This window comes from Sturnira hondurensis, unplaced genomic scaffold, assembly GCF_014824575.4.
Source record: "Sturnira hondurensis isolate 20B ecotype Veracruz unplaced genomic scaffold, ASM1482457v3 Scaffold0020787, whole genome shotgun sequence".
NCBI lineage: Eukaryota > Metazoa > Chordata > Mammalia > Chiroptera > Phyllostomidae > Sturnira > Sturnira hondurensis.
In genome coordinates this window covers 1,394,702-1,411,701 of record NW_028093418.1, presented here as the reverse complement: position 1 = coordinate 1,411,701, position 17,000 = coordinate 1,394,702, and the positions used below count along the sequence as shown (strand labels likewise).

The 17,000-nt window shown below is 49.3% G+C and overlaps 1 protein-coding gene across 7 annotated transcripts in view; it reads right to left on the bottom strand.

Moving 5' to 3' along the window:
* The window catches only part of ENTPD3 (ectonucleoside triphosphate diphosphohydrolase 3), a 28,276-nt gene extending 14,881 nt beyond the window's left edge, over positions 1 to 13,395 (bottom strand). Inside the window, exons 1-4 of one of the 7 annotated variants that reach the window (XM_037030556.1) lie at positions 13,303 to 13,395; positions 12,441 to 12,564; positions 8,950 to 9,077; positions 5,437 to 5,554 (exon numbers count right to left, since the gene is read on the bottom strand). In XM_037030556.1, coding sequence (XP_036886451.1) covers positions 5,437 to 5,554; positions 8,950 to 9,077; positions 12,441 to 12,480 — 286 coding nt within the window. In that variant the 5' untranslated portion in view covers positions 12,481 to 12,564; positions 13,303 to 13,395. Of the gene's footprint in view, positions 1 to 5,436; positions 5,555 to 8,949; positions 9,078 to 12,440; positions 12,565 to 13,199 lie in introns of all 7 variants that reach the window. The other 6 variants (XM_037030561.1, XM_037030558.1, XM_037030560.1 and 3 more) reach the window with 6 other exon arrangements.
* Positions 13,396 to 17,000: the final 3,605 nt, after the last annotated feature.

Here is a 17,000-nt window from a genome sequence, read left to right as displayed (position 1 = left end):
CCAGGTGACTCCGCACCCAGGTTCCCACTCTCAGGCAACGGTACTGTCGCCCACAGTTACTCCCGCCAAGGCCAATGCTCAGGTACCAACCATCAACCTAGATGCCTCATGTTCAATCTATCGCAGTCTCATCAGCTCTTCTTTCAAAATGCCTCTCGAGTCTGATCACCGCCCCGCCCCCATCCCCCAGAAGCACTGTAGGTCAGAGTTTCTTCCTTTCAGCCCTGCTGACGTGGGGCCAGATGATTCCGTGGAAGCTGTCCTGGGCACATGCGACATTCAGCTGCATCTCTGTCCCCTACCACTAGAGGCCAGCAGCACCGCCAAGCCCAGATGGGACCATCAAAAATGTCCCCAGACATTAGCAAATGTTCCCTGGGGTACAAAATCGCCCCAGCCCGAAAAGCCTGGGCCAGACCCTCATAACATCATCTGTCACCTGCCTTGTTCTAATGGCCCTGGTGTCCCCGCCTCTCATGTTAGCCTGCTAGTATGTTCTCCAGCAACAGCCGGCCCTTTTACAATGAGTTAGTTCCCTAATCAGAGTCTCCTGATGGCTTCCTGATACACTTTGCAGAAAATTCACTTGAGTACAAGCCAAAGCCCTACTGCATCTCAAGCCCCCCATGAGCTGGCCTGGCTACAGCTTCCTTCGAAGTGCTCCTTTCTTCCTCTTCCTTCTCACTTCTCACCGGCCCCTCCCGTCCTTGGCCCTTCCTCTTGGCCTGCCTTCTGCTCAGGGTGTTCTCAGTTCTTTGTGGGGCTCACCCTCTTGTCTCCCTTGTGTCCCTGTTTAACCCTCACTCTGTTCTTCCCCGGTCGGGTCTCAGATAGCATGGTTACCCTCTGCCCACCTGTCTCGCTTCATTTCTCTGCACAGAACTCTCCCTGGCACATCACACATCCATTCACTTATCATCTGTCTCCTTCATTAGGATGTAAGTTCCGTAATAGCAGAGACTGTATACGTTATCTTAGAAGTCCCAGTCTCAAGAAATGTTACTAGCAAACAGCAGGCACGCAATAAATATTTATAATGAATAACTGAATCAAAGAATGAGATTTTCAAATCAGAATACAACTCTACAGTAAGGGGATTGTGTAGGCCAAGCTGGAGCAACCAAACCTATTCTGCTGGAGCTGGCCTCTGGGTAGGGACTGCTTAGGGGCTTTGCTTAGAATGTCAACATTTGGCATATCCTAACACGTCACCCAAGGGCCTATTTGCATAAGGTCCCTTAAGCCTCCTAGAGTAAACAAGAGGTGGGGTTCATAGGCTCATGGAATCCTGGGATTCTCAACCCCAAGAACGGAGAGTTAAAACTGCTATTCCAGCCTTGGCTGGTGTGGCTCAGTGGATTGAGCACCAGCCTGTGAACCAAAGCATCACCAGTTCCATTCCCAGTCAGGGCACGTGCTTGGATTGCAGACTAGGTCTCCAGTAGTGGGTGCGTGAAAGGCAACCACACATTGATATTTCACCTCCCCTCTTTCTCCCTCCCTTCCCCATGGTAAAAATAAATAAATAAAATCTTTAAAAAAAAATGTGCTTGAGCAAAGGGTGCTTTCAGCAGGGAAGGAGCCTGCTCCCTGGAGCTGCTCATTAAGGTGTTTCAATAGAGATGGCTACGTTTAGGCTCCAGCGGAGTTAAAGCATTTTTAAGCACTGGTGTAAAGGGCAATGTGAATGTCCCCCGGGGGAGAAGGCAGCAGCCGGCCTGAGCGCTGCACGCTGCAAAATAGAGGAGGGCACCCAGGGGCCAGTGCCCGCCAGGGAAGGGCTTTCCAACTAGCAGCCAGAGCTCCCAACACCTGCACGGTGACCAGCACCCGGCAAACTCCAGGAAAAGAGCAGCCACCGAGGACCGAGACTGCCCAGGGAGCCCCATGAGAAATGAATTTCTGAGGGCCCGTGTGTTTGTGAAACACCGCTGGGCAAGCACGCATGGGGGAGTCCTGGGGAAATTTGCAATTGAGAAACCAGAAACCTAAATTATCCTTGGAGAAGCAACATGTCCTTGAGGGGATGACACGTAACTGAACTTCAGCTCTGTCATTAAGCTTTAGTTTGTGGTCCTTTGGTCATTCGGGGTAAATACGGATCACTGAGGCTACTCTGATCAAAGAAGGGAAGACCCGGTTGCGGATGTGGCATGGGCTCTGTCACCCTGCTCCTGCCCTAAGTCACATCCTGGGTAAGCTGAGGGCCCCTTCCCTGAGGGGCCGCCTGTGTTCCTTCCCAAGGACATCTCACATCTTCTTGAAAGTCACAGGCGTGTCAGGACCCACTTGGCTAAATTGCTTTCAGTCTAAACAGATCTTGTAAATGTGGGGCAGAGTGACCTTTTGGTGACAACATCCACCAGGAGCTCCAAAGCATGGTGTCCCGTGATTAACAATAGCTAACACTTATTGAGTGCTTCCCGTGTGCCAGGTGTTTGCTACCTGCTTTACATACATCGTCATTTAATCTTCAAATCATTCCTACGGGAGAGGCGTTACTATTATCAGGCATGGCTTTTAGAGAGGAGGAGTCAAGATTCAGAGAGGTTAGTTAACTTCCCGGAGCTCACACAGTAGGGACGAAGTGAAGTCTTAATCACTATTCTACGCTCTCCTCTCTTCTTGAAACGGGTGGTCTCTCTTCTGAACAAGCAGCCTGGTGCCCTCTCTCACGGTGCCCTGGTGCCCTCATGCTTGGAGCTGAGGAATAGCTCAGACGCCAGCAGAACAGAGACGGGCTTTCTGGCCGGCTGCTGCTCCCTGGGACCTCTGGCCAAGCAGTACTCAGAAAACACCCAAGTTCCTTGTTGGGGTGGGTCCGGAGAGGTGCCACACAGAAACCCTTCAAATAAAGACGCATTGTCCCAGCCGCCGGCAGCCTCAGGGTTTGCTCTCAGCTACAGAGAGAGAGCTCACATCTTGCTCTTCTCAGGACTGAAACATCCAATGACTGGAGGTGACAGGGTATCACAGCCCCGCCCTTTCAGGCCATTTCGGCCCAACAGAGGGTGACTCTGCCTGGCCGAAGCTGTGTCAGGCCTGCGTTGCACTTCATCCTCTCCTTCTGTCCTCTCCTTCTCCTTACCCACTCCTGCTCCAGGTGTGGGCCTCCAGTAACTACCTACCTCACATCCCTAACTCTGACTCAATGCCTGCTTCTAGAAATCCTAGCCTGGAACACCTGTGCCTCAGGATAGACGAGAGCCAGGATGCCTTCCACAGGAGGGCACATGGTCAGACTTCACCCTGGTCTTCAAAGGAAGACTGCGGGGAAAGGCCAAGTCTGCCTCTCAACCAGTTCAATGCCATGACCCCCAAGAGACTGGACTATTTGAGCCGCTCTCAGTGAGATAGGAAGGAGATACGAGCAGTAGAAGGACTAGTGTGGAGTCTCTAACCTGTCGTCCTGCGAATACATCTGTAACCCACACAGGGGACATTAACTGGGAAGCTCCAGGCCACCTCAAGGATCAGAGGCTCCAAAGCGTGGTGCCCCGTGACTAACAATAGCTAACACTTACTGAGCTCTGAAGTGACTGGTTTTGGAAAAGGCTCACACAGACACACACTCACTCACCAGGCTTGACCATGTAACTAATGGCAACATGATAAAATTTCTGATAGAAGAATATCTTCATGACCACAGGACAGGGAAGGATTTCTTAAATGAAATATACAAAAGAGAAAACCGAAAAGGAGAAGGTTGATAAGGGCACCTACATAAAAATGCAGAATTTCTAGTCATCAAAAGGCATTGTGAAGAGACTACAGACAGTGATCTGTGAGATGATATTAGCAACAACAGAATAACAACGCCAGCAAAGCATTCACACTCAGAATATGTAGAAAGACTTTCAGTGAATCAATAAGAAAAAGTCAAGCAACTCAGCAGAAACAAGAGCAAAAGACGTGAACAGCCATTTCACAGAAAACAGAAATGGTCATAAATATACAGAAAGATACTCAACCTTATTAACAACCAGGAAAGTACAAGTGTTCGTTAACAGGGAAGAATGAATGAGCTGCTACTCATACCAACACAGATGAATCTTAAAACCCTGTGTGGGTAAACAAAGCAAGTTACAGAACAATAACTGTTTGATTCCTGTGTAAGCGAGTACAAGTTCAACTTCATTCTCAAAACCAGGAAAAACTAAATACATAAGAACAAAGCTATACAGAAGAACAAGGAAACAGCTAATGTAAAGTCCAGGATAGGTTGTCGGGGAGGCGGGGAGTTGTGTGGAGGGTCATTAAAGATGTGGACTATGTTCTGTTTCAGGGCTCGGCAGGTCAGGGGCCGAATCAAGTTCATCACCTTTATCTGAACAGCCTGTGAGCTACGGTAGTTTCTGCATTTTAAAATGGTGGGCAGAGAAATTAACGGAAGAATAAAGAGTCCCTTGTGACTTGTGAGAATCATGTGAAATCCAAAGTTTCAGGGTCCGTAAGGCGAGCTCTCCTGGAACAGAGCGGCTCCTACCTGTTGCCGTGTCGTCCACCTTTCTCCACCCACCCCTCTCCCACCCACATATCCCTGTGGGGAAGACAATTTGTGGCGAGTCTCTCATGTTCCTGCTTGTTTTATGGGCACAGGCACTGACTGACTGTGTTCTGGATTGTTTTTTTCCGAGGGTGTTTGCTCTGCAAACAGGCTCAGAAGACAGAAAAAGGCTGCACCCCAGAGCACAAGGCCGGCCCGCTTGGTGCCCTTTATGAAAGTTTCAGACCGTCTAGTCTCAGGTTTCCCTTCTGCAACATAACCCACTGTGTGGGCAGGTCCTGCCTGGCCCTCCTGACACCATCCTCGGGGAACCAGCAGAGGAAAACTAGCTGAAACTCTGGCTACTGCTGTTGCCGTGAATAATAAACTGTCCTTTCTCTTTTTTTAAAGATTTTACTGATTTATTTTTAAAGAAAAGGGAAGGAAAGGAGAAAAAGAGGGAGAGAAACAAAAGGGAGAGAGACATGTAAGAGAAACATCAGTTGGTTGCCTCTCGCATGTACCCAAATGGGGGCCTGGCCTGCAACCCAGGCATGTGCCCTGACCAGGAATCAAACAGGTGACCTTTTGGTCTATGGGATGATACTCAACCCACTGAGCCACACCGGACAGAGCTACCCTTTCTTTCTGACCCAGGAATCTTTTGTCTCCACTAGCATCCATGAAAGAAGGGCAGGGTAAAATCTCAGACCTTTCATAGTCCTTGACATGCCCTCCAAACCTCCACGTGTTACAGATGAGAAAACTGGCCCAGAGAAGGGCACTGACTCACCCACGGTCCCTGTTACTGCTAAGTAGCAGCATAAGAGCTCATATTTCCCGACACCCAGTCGAGGCAGCTTCTCCGGACTGACTACCCCAGGCCCCCGAAGGACACGGGACTCTGCCTCGCTTCCCTCTGGGCCTCCCAGGGCCACTCTGGGCCTTACCTTTCACGCTGCATTTGTAGGTCTGGCTGACCACTCCGGTATTATTCTCCTTCTCCCCTGGCCACTGATACAAATAGACAGTGGTTCTGGAAGACCCGGCGTCCAGCACGATTCCATACTGAACAGAAGGGGGAAGGGAGAGTCAGACATGGGCAGGGTCTGATGCTGGGATGAGACGCAGTAAGTAACCCTCTGCCTAATGCAGTGTTGGAAAGAAACGGCGCTGGAATGTGGAACTGAAGGCGTACTCAGTGGCTTAACCCAAAGTGAACGGAAGACCCAAAGGTCTTCCTTGTGGACCCACGGTCCAAAATGTAAGGACTGCATGAGCTCCTGGCAAAAGCAAAAGGTCGTAAGATCGGCTTTCTTAGATTTGTTTATTACTATCACTATCACCATCATCATCACTAGTACTATAATAGTAGAATAGAATAGAATATTTATCCAGTACTTATAATGTGCCAGGCATGGCACAAATGCTTCGGTCTCAGTGCATTAACAGTGCGGCTGTCGTCACCGTCCCCATCTGACAGGTGGGGAAACTGAGGCTCCCAGAGGTAACCACCCCAGGTCACAGAGTTGGGGTCAAGCCTGGGTCTAACAGAGTCCTGAACCGATACTCATAGCCCCCATGCTCTTGTCGAGTTCCAAGGAAACCAAGTCTAACAGGGTGACTGTCTAGTAAATAAGGTGCCAGGGATGGTCCAGCAGATTGACTTTGTGCAGACAAAAAGCCCTTTGAAAGCAAAGCTTGTAGTTGAGTGGTGTGCAGCCCTGGCTGGGGAGAAGGCAGTCCAAGCTGAGCCAGGGCTTTCTGGAAAGGAAGAAACCAATTACCCAATTCTCGCACTCTGAGAGGCAGACCTGCGGGGGCTGCAGGCAAGCTGAGTGGGCCACAGGCATCAGAGACCCCAGCGATGGCCCCCACTTCAACACAGCTGGGCCCAGTGGCCGCACTCTGGAGAGTAACAGCCAAGCATGGGAGAGTGACCCCACGTGGGGAACAAATGTGACCTGCACAGGTCACCGCAGAGAAGCTGTGCCCTGGAAGCCCTGTGACTATGCAGGCCCCTCCCTCTTCAACAGTCACGCCCTGCGGCTGCATGGGCAGTGGCAGCTCGGTCTTGGTCATACTGGACGGAGAAACTGCATGGCTTCCGCACAGTCGTTGACTGAAGGTAGGGACAGTGAAGCCTCAGGAGGAGGAAGATACTGAACCCAATGATAATAAAGCAAGTTATTACCCCTTCTCACTGGCCTCAGCAAGAAGAAAAAGGATGTCGTCGTCGTGCTTACAATTCCGGCCCGTTGAGCGGGTCAGACCAGGGACAATGACAAGGGGGCATTTGGACCCCGACTAAGTTTTATTAATTTGCTCTTAAACTCAGATACACCAAGGGTAGGCAAGCCCTGGCTGGATTTAATTGCCAGATGCCATGACCTTTCATGAGGGTCTTGGGGAACGCCCCAGGGTTCCCCAGAGGGGGACTGGCCCCTCATAACCAACTGTCAGGCACACACAAAAGAAAACAGGGCTTAAAGTATAAACCACAAACAAGACCACGGAAGAGCGTCACAGCCACTCAGCCACACCCCCACTGCCACCCTGCCCTGCCCGACCAGGAAAGGGGTCTCTCCACACCCCGAGGACAGCCACACGGGCAGCTTTCCCTTCCAAGGCTGTCCTTCTTCCCCCGGTTCAGCCGGCCTGCAACATCTGCTTTTTCTTTCTTTCTTTTTAATTTTATGTATTATAGAGAGAGGGGAGGGAGGGAGAAAGAGGGAGAGAAACATGGACGTGCGAGAGAAATGTCAATGGGTTGCCTCTCACACATGCCCCAACTGGGGGCCCGGCTTGCAACCCAGGTGTGTGCCCTGACCAGGAATTGAACCCGTGACCTTTCAGTTTGAGAGACGACACCCAACCCACTGAGCCACACCAGGCGGGGCAACATCTGTCCTCTCCCAAAAGGAATCCACCCAGTGACAGGGAACGGCCCTGTGAGCCCATACCCCACTGTTAGACAATGCCCTGTCCCCTGCAGCCGTGACTGGGGCCTGACCCCGCAGAGATGCCAAAGCCCGTCTTCGACTGTGTGCCACTCAGTGAGCGTGCGTCGTCTCGTCCTTTCAAACGCTTACTCGAGGGCAACGCTCTCTGCTCCTTTCTTCCTTCTATACCAGTCCTGCTCTGCTCTACCTGTGTGACCGTGGGAAGCCACTGGCCCTCTGTCCTTCTGTTTCTTCCTCTGCACAATGAAGGGTGGTAGTAATTGTATCTACATGGAACAGTTGCCGAGGGTTCCCTGCCCACCATCCTTCAGGTCTTACCACGCAATGTCCAGCCATGCACTTTCCACCTACCTGAAGGCTTTCTCTAGCGGCCTGAGCCCACCCAAGGACATGATATGCCCCCAATACTAGGGCTAATGTTCCCCAGGATGGCAGTCGGTGTGTAACACACCCTCCAGTGGGACAGCTGGGAGGCAGGTGCTTCTGCCCTGGCAGAGGGCAGCCCTAAAGCGAGCTCTGCACAACTTCCTGGCGTCCCCAGCAGGACTGAGGTGCCCACAGGGGTAACCAGCTGGGTAGCAGGCCCTCCGGCGGCTGCCCTCCCTCCTGCCTCCCCTCCCCATCCCCTGCCTGTGCTTCCTGAGATGACCTACTTGCACTCACATGTTAGTCAGGGGAATCCACCTGAGACAGTGGCATCACGCACCAGCGGGCACCTCCTTCCACCGCACCCTCCACCTGCCCCAGGATCCATTTTTCTCTACTCGGGTTCCTCTTCCAGTTCCTCCAGTAGGAACGGAGGACTTCCCTCTTCCCTCCCAGAAGGCGTGCAAGGCAGCAGCTGGCAATGGCCTTAACCAGCATCACTCGTAGGGCCTGAGGGACAACTTTACAGATGAAGGCTTTGCCCTGCCCTCTCCACCCGCCTGTGCTCTTCCCACTCCAGCAGTTCCATGAGGTAGGAGAGCCTCGTGCAACTGTGTGGGGACTGCAGGCGGCCGGAGAGCTGGGCCTCACGTCCATGCTCTGACCACCCTCCCTGCAGGCAGCTGCCCCTTTGCTGCCCTCACACCAGTGATAGAGACCCTGGATTTGGAGTCCCAGGCACCATAGCATATTCTGGAAGGAGAAGCCTGGCTTTGGATGGGCATGTTCTCTTTACGTCCCACAAAGGGACGTAAACCTGGAGTGCAGCTAGAGTTGGTCCTTCTGAAATATGAGGCTCAGGGCAGGGGCCCCAGTTCCCGGGATCTAAGTGGTACTAGCCTTGCCCCCCAACTTGTGGGGTACTTTCCTCTCCCAATTCAACAAACTCTCCGGCATCTGCTTCTATCCCCCCGCCTTCCATTCTGTGCAAAGGGGAGCATACCCTCCTGTTACCGGCCGGTACCTCCAGCTGCAGGTGGGGAAAATGATTTCCTTCTCTCCTCACTCACGGCTTTAGAACAGCTGATGCCATAGCCCCTCTCTCCCCTCCAATGCCACTCCCTTCACACTAACCTTCAGTCCTGGAAGGAGGACTTCTTTGTGGTGAGTCTGGATGAGTGTGATGGTCACCAGGACCACGAAGCTCAAAAGCAAGACCACCAAGGCGATGACGGCTGGAGTTCGGGAGAAAGTCCTGAGGCCTAAAATGGGAAGGAGACCCAAAAGGCTCATGAGGGGGAAGTGGGAACAAGGCATGCACTTTCTTTGTAGGGTCCAGGGGCTGGACACAGAACCACTTGGTGCAAAGTCCCACTTCTGGCGTTAGTGAGACCCACGCTTCTAGGATGCGGAAGCCACTGGGCTCTGATGCCCACTTATCTTTCCTCCGAAAAGCGGACTACACCATGTTTGCACAGTTTCAGTTTTTAGGCATTTAGTTTCATATAGTATTGTATTAGTTTTACATTGTTTAGCTTTTTATATTTTTAACATATGTTAGTTTTATATATGTTTACATCTATTAGTTTTATACAGTTTTCTGGTAGTTTCATATAGCATCATATTACCTTATTTATATTAGTTTCATGTGTATTTTACATGTATTAATTTAAAATATATTATATATATACCAGTCTTATACAGTGTTATATTAGTTCTCAGGTGTGCATGGTTTAGTTTTCTGGCATCTAAGTATGTTATGCATATTACTGGTTGTCCTTGAGATAATTTACAACATCTGTTTCTATGGAGATTACAAAAATACAGGTTTTCTATTAAAGAAGGCATTATTTCATTTAAAAATAATTTCAGGCCCTGGCTACTGCAGCTCAGTGGATTCGGATCGGGGCACAGGACTGGGTTTCTTTCAGGAAAGAAAAGAAAGGGGGCGCCAGTAGGGGGCGCGCAAGAGGCAACTGTACATTGGCCTTTCTCCCCCTCTTTCTCTTTCTCTCCCCTTCTCTAAAAATGAATACATAGAAGCTTTAAAAATCATCTCAGATAAGTAAAAAGAAATTGATACTCTACCTCAGACTCTACCTCTACCTCTAAGCCATGACTCACTACATGACGACTTCCTGTAGATGGAATGACAACATGTCCACATTTTTCAAGTGTTGATTCCCAGTAAGAACTCGCCCTCAGGCACTCGTCCTGTGTCTGCAGTGAAGGCCCCAGGTCACCTACATCTTCACAAACTAAGACTAACTAGACTCTAGACCGTACATCCCATCCAAAAGGAGTTGTGTAATCTCTGGTATTTGTATTTTAATCATAACATGTAAGTTATATTCACCCATTTAAAAGCTAAATAACAGCCCTGGCTGGTGTAGCTCAGTGGATTGAGCGCGGCCTGTGAACCAAGGGGTCGCCAGTTCAATTCCCAGTCAGGGCACATGCCTGGGTTGCGGGCCAGTTCCTCAGTATGGGCCACGTGAGAGGCAACCACACATGGATGTTTCTCTCCCTCTCTTTCTCCCTTCCTTCCTTCTCTCTAAAAATAAATAAATAAAATCTTTTTAAAAAGCTAAATAATAAATAAATAAATGAAAGCACATGACTACTCTTAAATATATGGATTCTGAATAAAGATAATGATATGTTTCTACATGTATTATATAATATATACTGTATGTACATATTACGTTTCGAAATAATACCTCATGATCATAATAAGCTCTGTCTCTTTATTCAATTTAATAGAATATTGCTCAACCAGATGATTATGAGCCGATATTCACTTGGTCTTCACAAACCCATGTGGGCTAATGAAAATTTCTTTCCACCCCATCTAATGCTCCTGCTGTGCGGACGCTGTAGCGGACACTTCCTGCCATCAGAGGTGGTCACTGACCACCCTGATCCCTCTACCTTGCCGCTGGGAGTGGAAACCGACACGGCACCCACGGAAGGCCATGTGTCAACACTCACTGACAGTAACTGTGAGTGGTGACACTGTCTGACCGGCACTCCCCAGCTCTGGGGATTGACTGCACAGAAGGATCCCTGACTGTGTAAAATGACACAAAGTGACTCACTGACGACCCCTTTGTAGTAGCAACCGAAGGCGGGGCCACCCACCATGGAGTTGACCTTAAGAGTCTCTAAAGGGGTCCTGGATCTCTTTTCTGTGATTAGGGGGAAAAAAGCACAGGACCCCACCAGGAACCAGTTTATCCGCAGAGGCAAATGCCGGTATCCGCTGTTAAAGAACCCACCAGCAGTGTCAGTTTAAGGGACTTTTTTCCCCTAACAAGACACAGCAGAGATTTAATCTGCCAGGTTGAAGTTGTCCTTTGGGAGGAATGTAACAAGAGTCTGCATGTGCGATGTTACCATATATATGTTAAAATTCCAAAGTGTTTTGGGGAAAACCTGGAAACCTACATAAATCAGCTCTTTAGGCACAGCCTCCCTTTAAAAAAAAGATAAAAGATTGGTATAAATTGCCTCCACTATCCCAAAATCATATCCTTTGGGAAGACAAAAGGCACAACTGAGGGGCAAAACTAAAGAACATCTGCCCAGCCCTGACTCGTGTGGCCCAGTGGATTGGACATCGCCCTGTAAGCCAAAGGCATTCCCAGTGTGGGTACATGCCTAGGTTGTGGGTGTGCAAGAGGCAACTGATTGATGTTCCTCTCCCTCTCTTTCCCTTCCCCTCTCTCTAAAAGTAAATAAATAAAAATGTAAAGAAACCCCCCCCCCCAAAACAGCATCTGTGCACAGGAGGGATGCAGGTTGATATGTAAGCAGGCCCCTGACCACAGTCACCCGCTGGCCTCCCAAGTCCTCTGAGCTTCGGCAGTTTTTAGGTAAAAAAAAAAAAAGAAAGAAAGAAAGAAAAAGAAAAAACTATGCTTAACTTAAGCAAACCCTTGCTCTGGAAGAAAAGTCTATCACAAAGCAAAAAGGACTGGCCCAGGTCTCGGTTAGGGAACAGAGCCTAGAGCGCGATGTCACTAGGGCAGACAAACACTGTAATTACCAAGTGCCTACCTTCAGAGTGGAGGGCCTCCTGGGTTTTCACATGAGCAACTACAAACAGTGCTCCAGAGGCAGGCAGAGGAAGTGTGTGTGTGTGCGTGTGTGTGTGTGTGCATGCGTGTGTGAATTCTGCACCAGCGCCACAGCTGGAACAATGCTGACCCACAGAGGGGGCCAGGGGGAGGCGGCAGGCGCTGTGCCAGCAACAACGCTTGAATGGAAATAGAGGGAAGAGCCAGGTGCTTTAAAGTTCATCACAACATCAACATTATTCTAAAGCCAACCTTACCCACGGCTGGGTAAGGGAAACCACAAGGGCCAAATTAATGGATTATGCAAAGCGGAAAAAACCATTTAATCGAAACATGCATGTTAGTCCTTGTTTGGTGTTGCTTTGATGAAAAGCATTGCTTTCATACAAGGAATGCCTGTGGGAAAGCCCGTGAGCAACTGAGTATCAAACTAAAGAGGTTCAACAGTCATTTGTAGGGGATGGGGTGAGAAACCGCGAGCTGAAGCTGGGATTCTCCTGTGATTTGAGAAAATCACGCTGGCTGCCTACTGAGATACATACTTACCTGCTTGCTCACAAGGCTGGCGGGTCAGGACACTGAACATCTCTGCGCCCAGCTGAGGTTGATAGAACACGGAATGACGATGCGTCCAAGGTCCCTGATGTATCAAGTTCAAAAGCCTTGCACACTGTTAAAACACAAACCCACTCCCTCCAGATCAAAACCTCACGGCGGTGTGTGTGTGTGGGGGGGTGGGGGTGGGGGGGATGGGAGGTGAGCTTAGAACTTCAGAGAAAACCCCAAAGCTGGGGCTTAAAGGCCCAAAGCTGGGGAGTCACCTCCCCAAATGGAAGAAAAAGGAGAGAAACGGGTTTGCTGAAGTTTAAAATTGAAAAATAAATATTCACAAACCAGTCTAGGTTTTCCTACAGAATTTTCCACCTGTACGCAGCACCCTGGGCAGAAGAGATCTTCCAATCCTTCCTAACATGCTCAGGGCTCAGGCAGGGATTTCTCCAAAGCATACAAGCAAGGAAGGTTTCTGCGTGTGGTCGTGGCCCCCGAGCTTGGGGCCGCCTTTTCAAGACCTAGAGGGGTATCTTTAGCTCCTAGCTGGAAACAATTACGAGCGGATTTGGGGTCCTGGGAGCCAGCGCCCCAAGATTCCGGAGGCTCCGATCCCCACGCAGCCACAAGCATCTAAGCGCTCAGCGCATCTCCGGACCCCGCAGGGGAGCTCGGGAAAGACGCGTCCACACGGCAGGGACCACCTCCTCGCCGCCAAAGATTTGGGGTTCGTGTCCCTCGGTTCCCACTTCCGACCCTCTGCGGAATCTGATTCCGTTTCCTTCCCTACCAGCTCTCAACCTCAGGAAGCTTCCCGTTCCTTCCTCACGGGATCGGACGCCGGATTCCCTGTCCTCACCTGTGCGTGGAATGACGCGAGGAAGGCGACCGGAGCTGCTGCAGCGGCAGCCGGCGGGCAGCGTGCAGGCTAGGCGGGGGCGCCCGGTAGGCGGGGCGGAGCGGGCTGTGGCGCCCGGGACCGCCCCCTTGGCCGGGTCAAGGCTGAGTACCTCTTCACGGTTGGTCCACTACCATCTGAGCCCCAAATAGAAAGGTGAGGGGCTTGAGAGGCCTCAGGCCCCCCAGCCCTGATCCTGCCGGGCCTATACTGGGGATTTGGGGGAAGTGTCCACTGCCTGCCCGCCCCTCTCTTTCCTCTGTCAAGGCCGGAATGCTTTTATTTCTCTTCTAGTTTCCTCCACCTGCACCCAAAGCGTAAGTGAAGGCCGGGGGGGGGGGGGCAGGGGGGGATGTGGGGGAACAGAGATGGGACACTCCATAGGCGCCCACAGGTGAACCCTGTGTCCCAACTTTCCAAGGACTGCAGACCGGTCAACACCTGTCAAGTTGAGGGCGAGGCCTGGGAGCAGACTGGCCCTTGGGTCTCCTCGGCCAACAGCGCAAGTTACTGCAGAGACTTTCCTTCTCACATACAAGGACGGGCAGAGGTAGCTTCAATTACCAGCCATCATTACCTAAACGACAAATCCTAAATCAGGCTTCGAAGTAATAACAACGGTGAGAATAAACAACACAACTAAACAATACAATAATTGATAAATAAGAATACAAGAATAAACTTTGAGTTTCACATACCCCCAGCTGTAAGCCTACGTTTGCCCACTCCGTATTTTAGCAGACCTGCCCTGGCTAGGCTGGGGGACAGGCTCACTGCCTATTGAGCAAAGCTGTCCCCTTTCGGAGTTTAGACAGGTGACCTTAAGTCAAAAATCGGGACATGCATTGCCTGAAGGAAGCCAAACAGGGAAAGTGTCGAAAGTGCAGCTTGGGGGGGGGCGCTGCAGAGATTCAAGTCTGTTCACCGCCTACCCCAGCGACCCCAGGGATCCCTGCAATAGTCCCAGTAAGAGGCCTACCCTGGCTTCTGTCCGACGCTTCTCTTCGTGGCTCCTGCTTGTCTGGAAGAAAGCGCGAGCCCCCTGCTGTGCCTGGATCCGCGCTTTCCCTAGAAAGCTGGGCCTGGGAGCCTCTGAGCTCAGAGAGGTGGGCTCCATGGTACGGCGGCGGGTGTGTGTGCATGCATTTTCCAAAAGGTCTTCAAAATCGAATTTGTGAGGTGATACCTATGTGTTTCTTTATTGTCACTAAGCAATGAGCTCTAGAGCAGATGCAATACTGTGATGAGTGTTAAGGGTATTTAAAGACATTTCCCATAACTAGCAGGCAATAGGAAATACCTGGGATTACACGCGGTGACAGGCACAGGTCCGGCCAATACCACTGAGCTTTGCTGACTCCACTCATAAGGGAGATATTCCATTGCCTGAAAATAAAGGGGCATTTTCTCCCCATGTGAGGGTACCAACCCCCTGAATTCTGCTGGGGGGGGAGGCCCAGGGTAAGAAGCTGCTCAACTGGTTTGCATGGCAAAAGAGTGGGTTTCCTGCTCAAAATCTTTTGGTGACTCACCTATTCAGTAAGCAGCTCTCACTGCCTCCTGAAATAGGTCCAAATTGAACCTGGCATTCAATTATTTTTTACCAACTAGTTTTCCCTGCCTTTATTTACATAAGTGGTATTGTATTTCCTATTTATTTGCTACTTGCCTTTTTCATTCAAAAGGGTATTTTTTAACCCTGAATGTGTTGTTAACATCTTGTTATCTATAGACTTAGTCAAAAAAATAAGCTTTGTTGGCCCTAGCTGCCTGTGGCTTAGTGGATTGAGCACCAGCGTGTAAATCAAAGTGTCCAGAGTTTGACTCCGAGTCAGGGCACAAGCCTGGGTTGTGGGCCGAGTCCCCTACTGGGAGAGTGCAAGGGGCGACTGATCAATGTTTCTCTCCTTCTCTTTCTTCCTCCTTTCTCCCTCTCTCTAAAATAAATAAATAATAATCTTTTAAAAAATAAGGTATATCGTATTCTATTATATAAATAGACCACAGTGTACTTGGATCATTCTCATTTTGCTTTTGTGTGTGTGTGTGTGTGGACAATGTATTGGATTAATTCTTGGTATTTTTAAATGACTAAAATATTTTTGAATTCTAGGTATAAATTCTAATGCATTCATTATCGATAGCTAAAACCCATGCAAATAAGAGCCCTCTGGAGTCCTCAGAACTTCTGTTTTGGCCAATTCTACGTGAGTCACAGACAGGCAAATGCTCACTCTTCCTTAGAACTGAGCCCGGTCCATGCCAGGTGAGCGGCAGCCACCGGCAGGCCCAACCAAATCCTTCCAGGCGGGCTCCAGGTTTGTAAACAAGTACCTCCCACGTTCCCGGGGCATTAATTTTAATTGTAACCAATTTTAATTGTTTAATCACCTGATTTAGGAGAGTGAAATTCTGCACTCCCAGCTGGAATACACCTAATTTCCTTGTCCACTTGATTGGCTTCAATTTATCTTATCTTTTTTTCTCCTGCCTGATTGGGTTCTGCATTCTTTTCATAGTTTTCTTGTCTGTCAGCCACCATTCTGTTGCCGTTTTTTTATTAAGAGTCCTTTCCCTACAGTGTGCCTTTGTTTGCAATTACACCTAATTTGGTTCTTATTTTTATTTCCTTCTTTGCACTTTTTAGATGTTCACTGTTCTTTTTCTAACTTCATGAGCAAAATGATTAGCGTATGACCTCGGTTAATTTTAACTGCCTTCCTAAAAGCCCTGCCTCCCAAATGCAGTCACACTGAAGGTTAGAACTTCAATTTTGGGGGGAGGGGAATACAATGTAGTCCCCAACACCTACAGTGTCCCTCCTTCTCTGTGTCCTATGCTTCTGTCTGTCTCTGCCTCTCTCCTCAGGCAATTTAAAAAATTACTGTGCCTGCAATCAGGTATATTCACTAATATGTTCTATATTAAATCAAAAATAAAATATCTTTTCACCTAAAAAGGAATAACAATGCCCAATATCCATCCGTAATGGTTTTGATTTAAGAGACCTACAGTCAGTATCGCTATGACTTTATAGCTTTACACTTCATTTTTCACTTCTTCAAAAGTTAATTTTTTAAAATAAACTTCTCACTTTAGAAGTTTCAGCTTTACAGAAAAGTGGCCAGAATACCATAGGTATATGGTAAACTCTCTCTATGAGAGTTTCTGTATACCTCAAACCCAATTTTCTCTCTTGTTGCACTTATCACAACTCACACACTGGTGCTGATGCATTATTGGGAAGTCAAGTCCATATTTACCCAGATTTACTTTGCCATTGAGTTTTGGAATGTCATCCTTCAGCCTCTGAGGTCATCATTTGGGTCTGACATTCTCTTGACTGGGAGAGATCTTCAGCTTTTACTGATTCCTCTGGCCTCAGGTTCTCTCTTTGTTTATGGTACCATTTCCTTACTTGTTTGGACTTCACTGATATTTTAAAAATTTCTTTGTATCACGGTTGTGCCACACGTGTCAAAGCTCCACGTCAGCCACACTTACAGGTTCCTCAGTGTGAACAGTGACACAATACTACTCCCAACAGCAGGTACCGTGGGGCAGGGTATTGGGGGGAGGGGACCCTGCGCAGATACCTCAGCACAAGGGTCCCCCTCCAGCCAAGTACAGTAGCAGGGGTCACACCTTCGCTGTTGCCG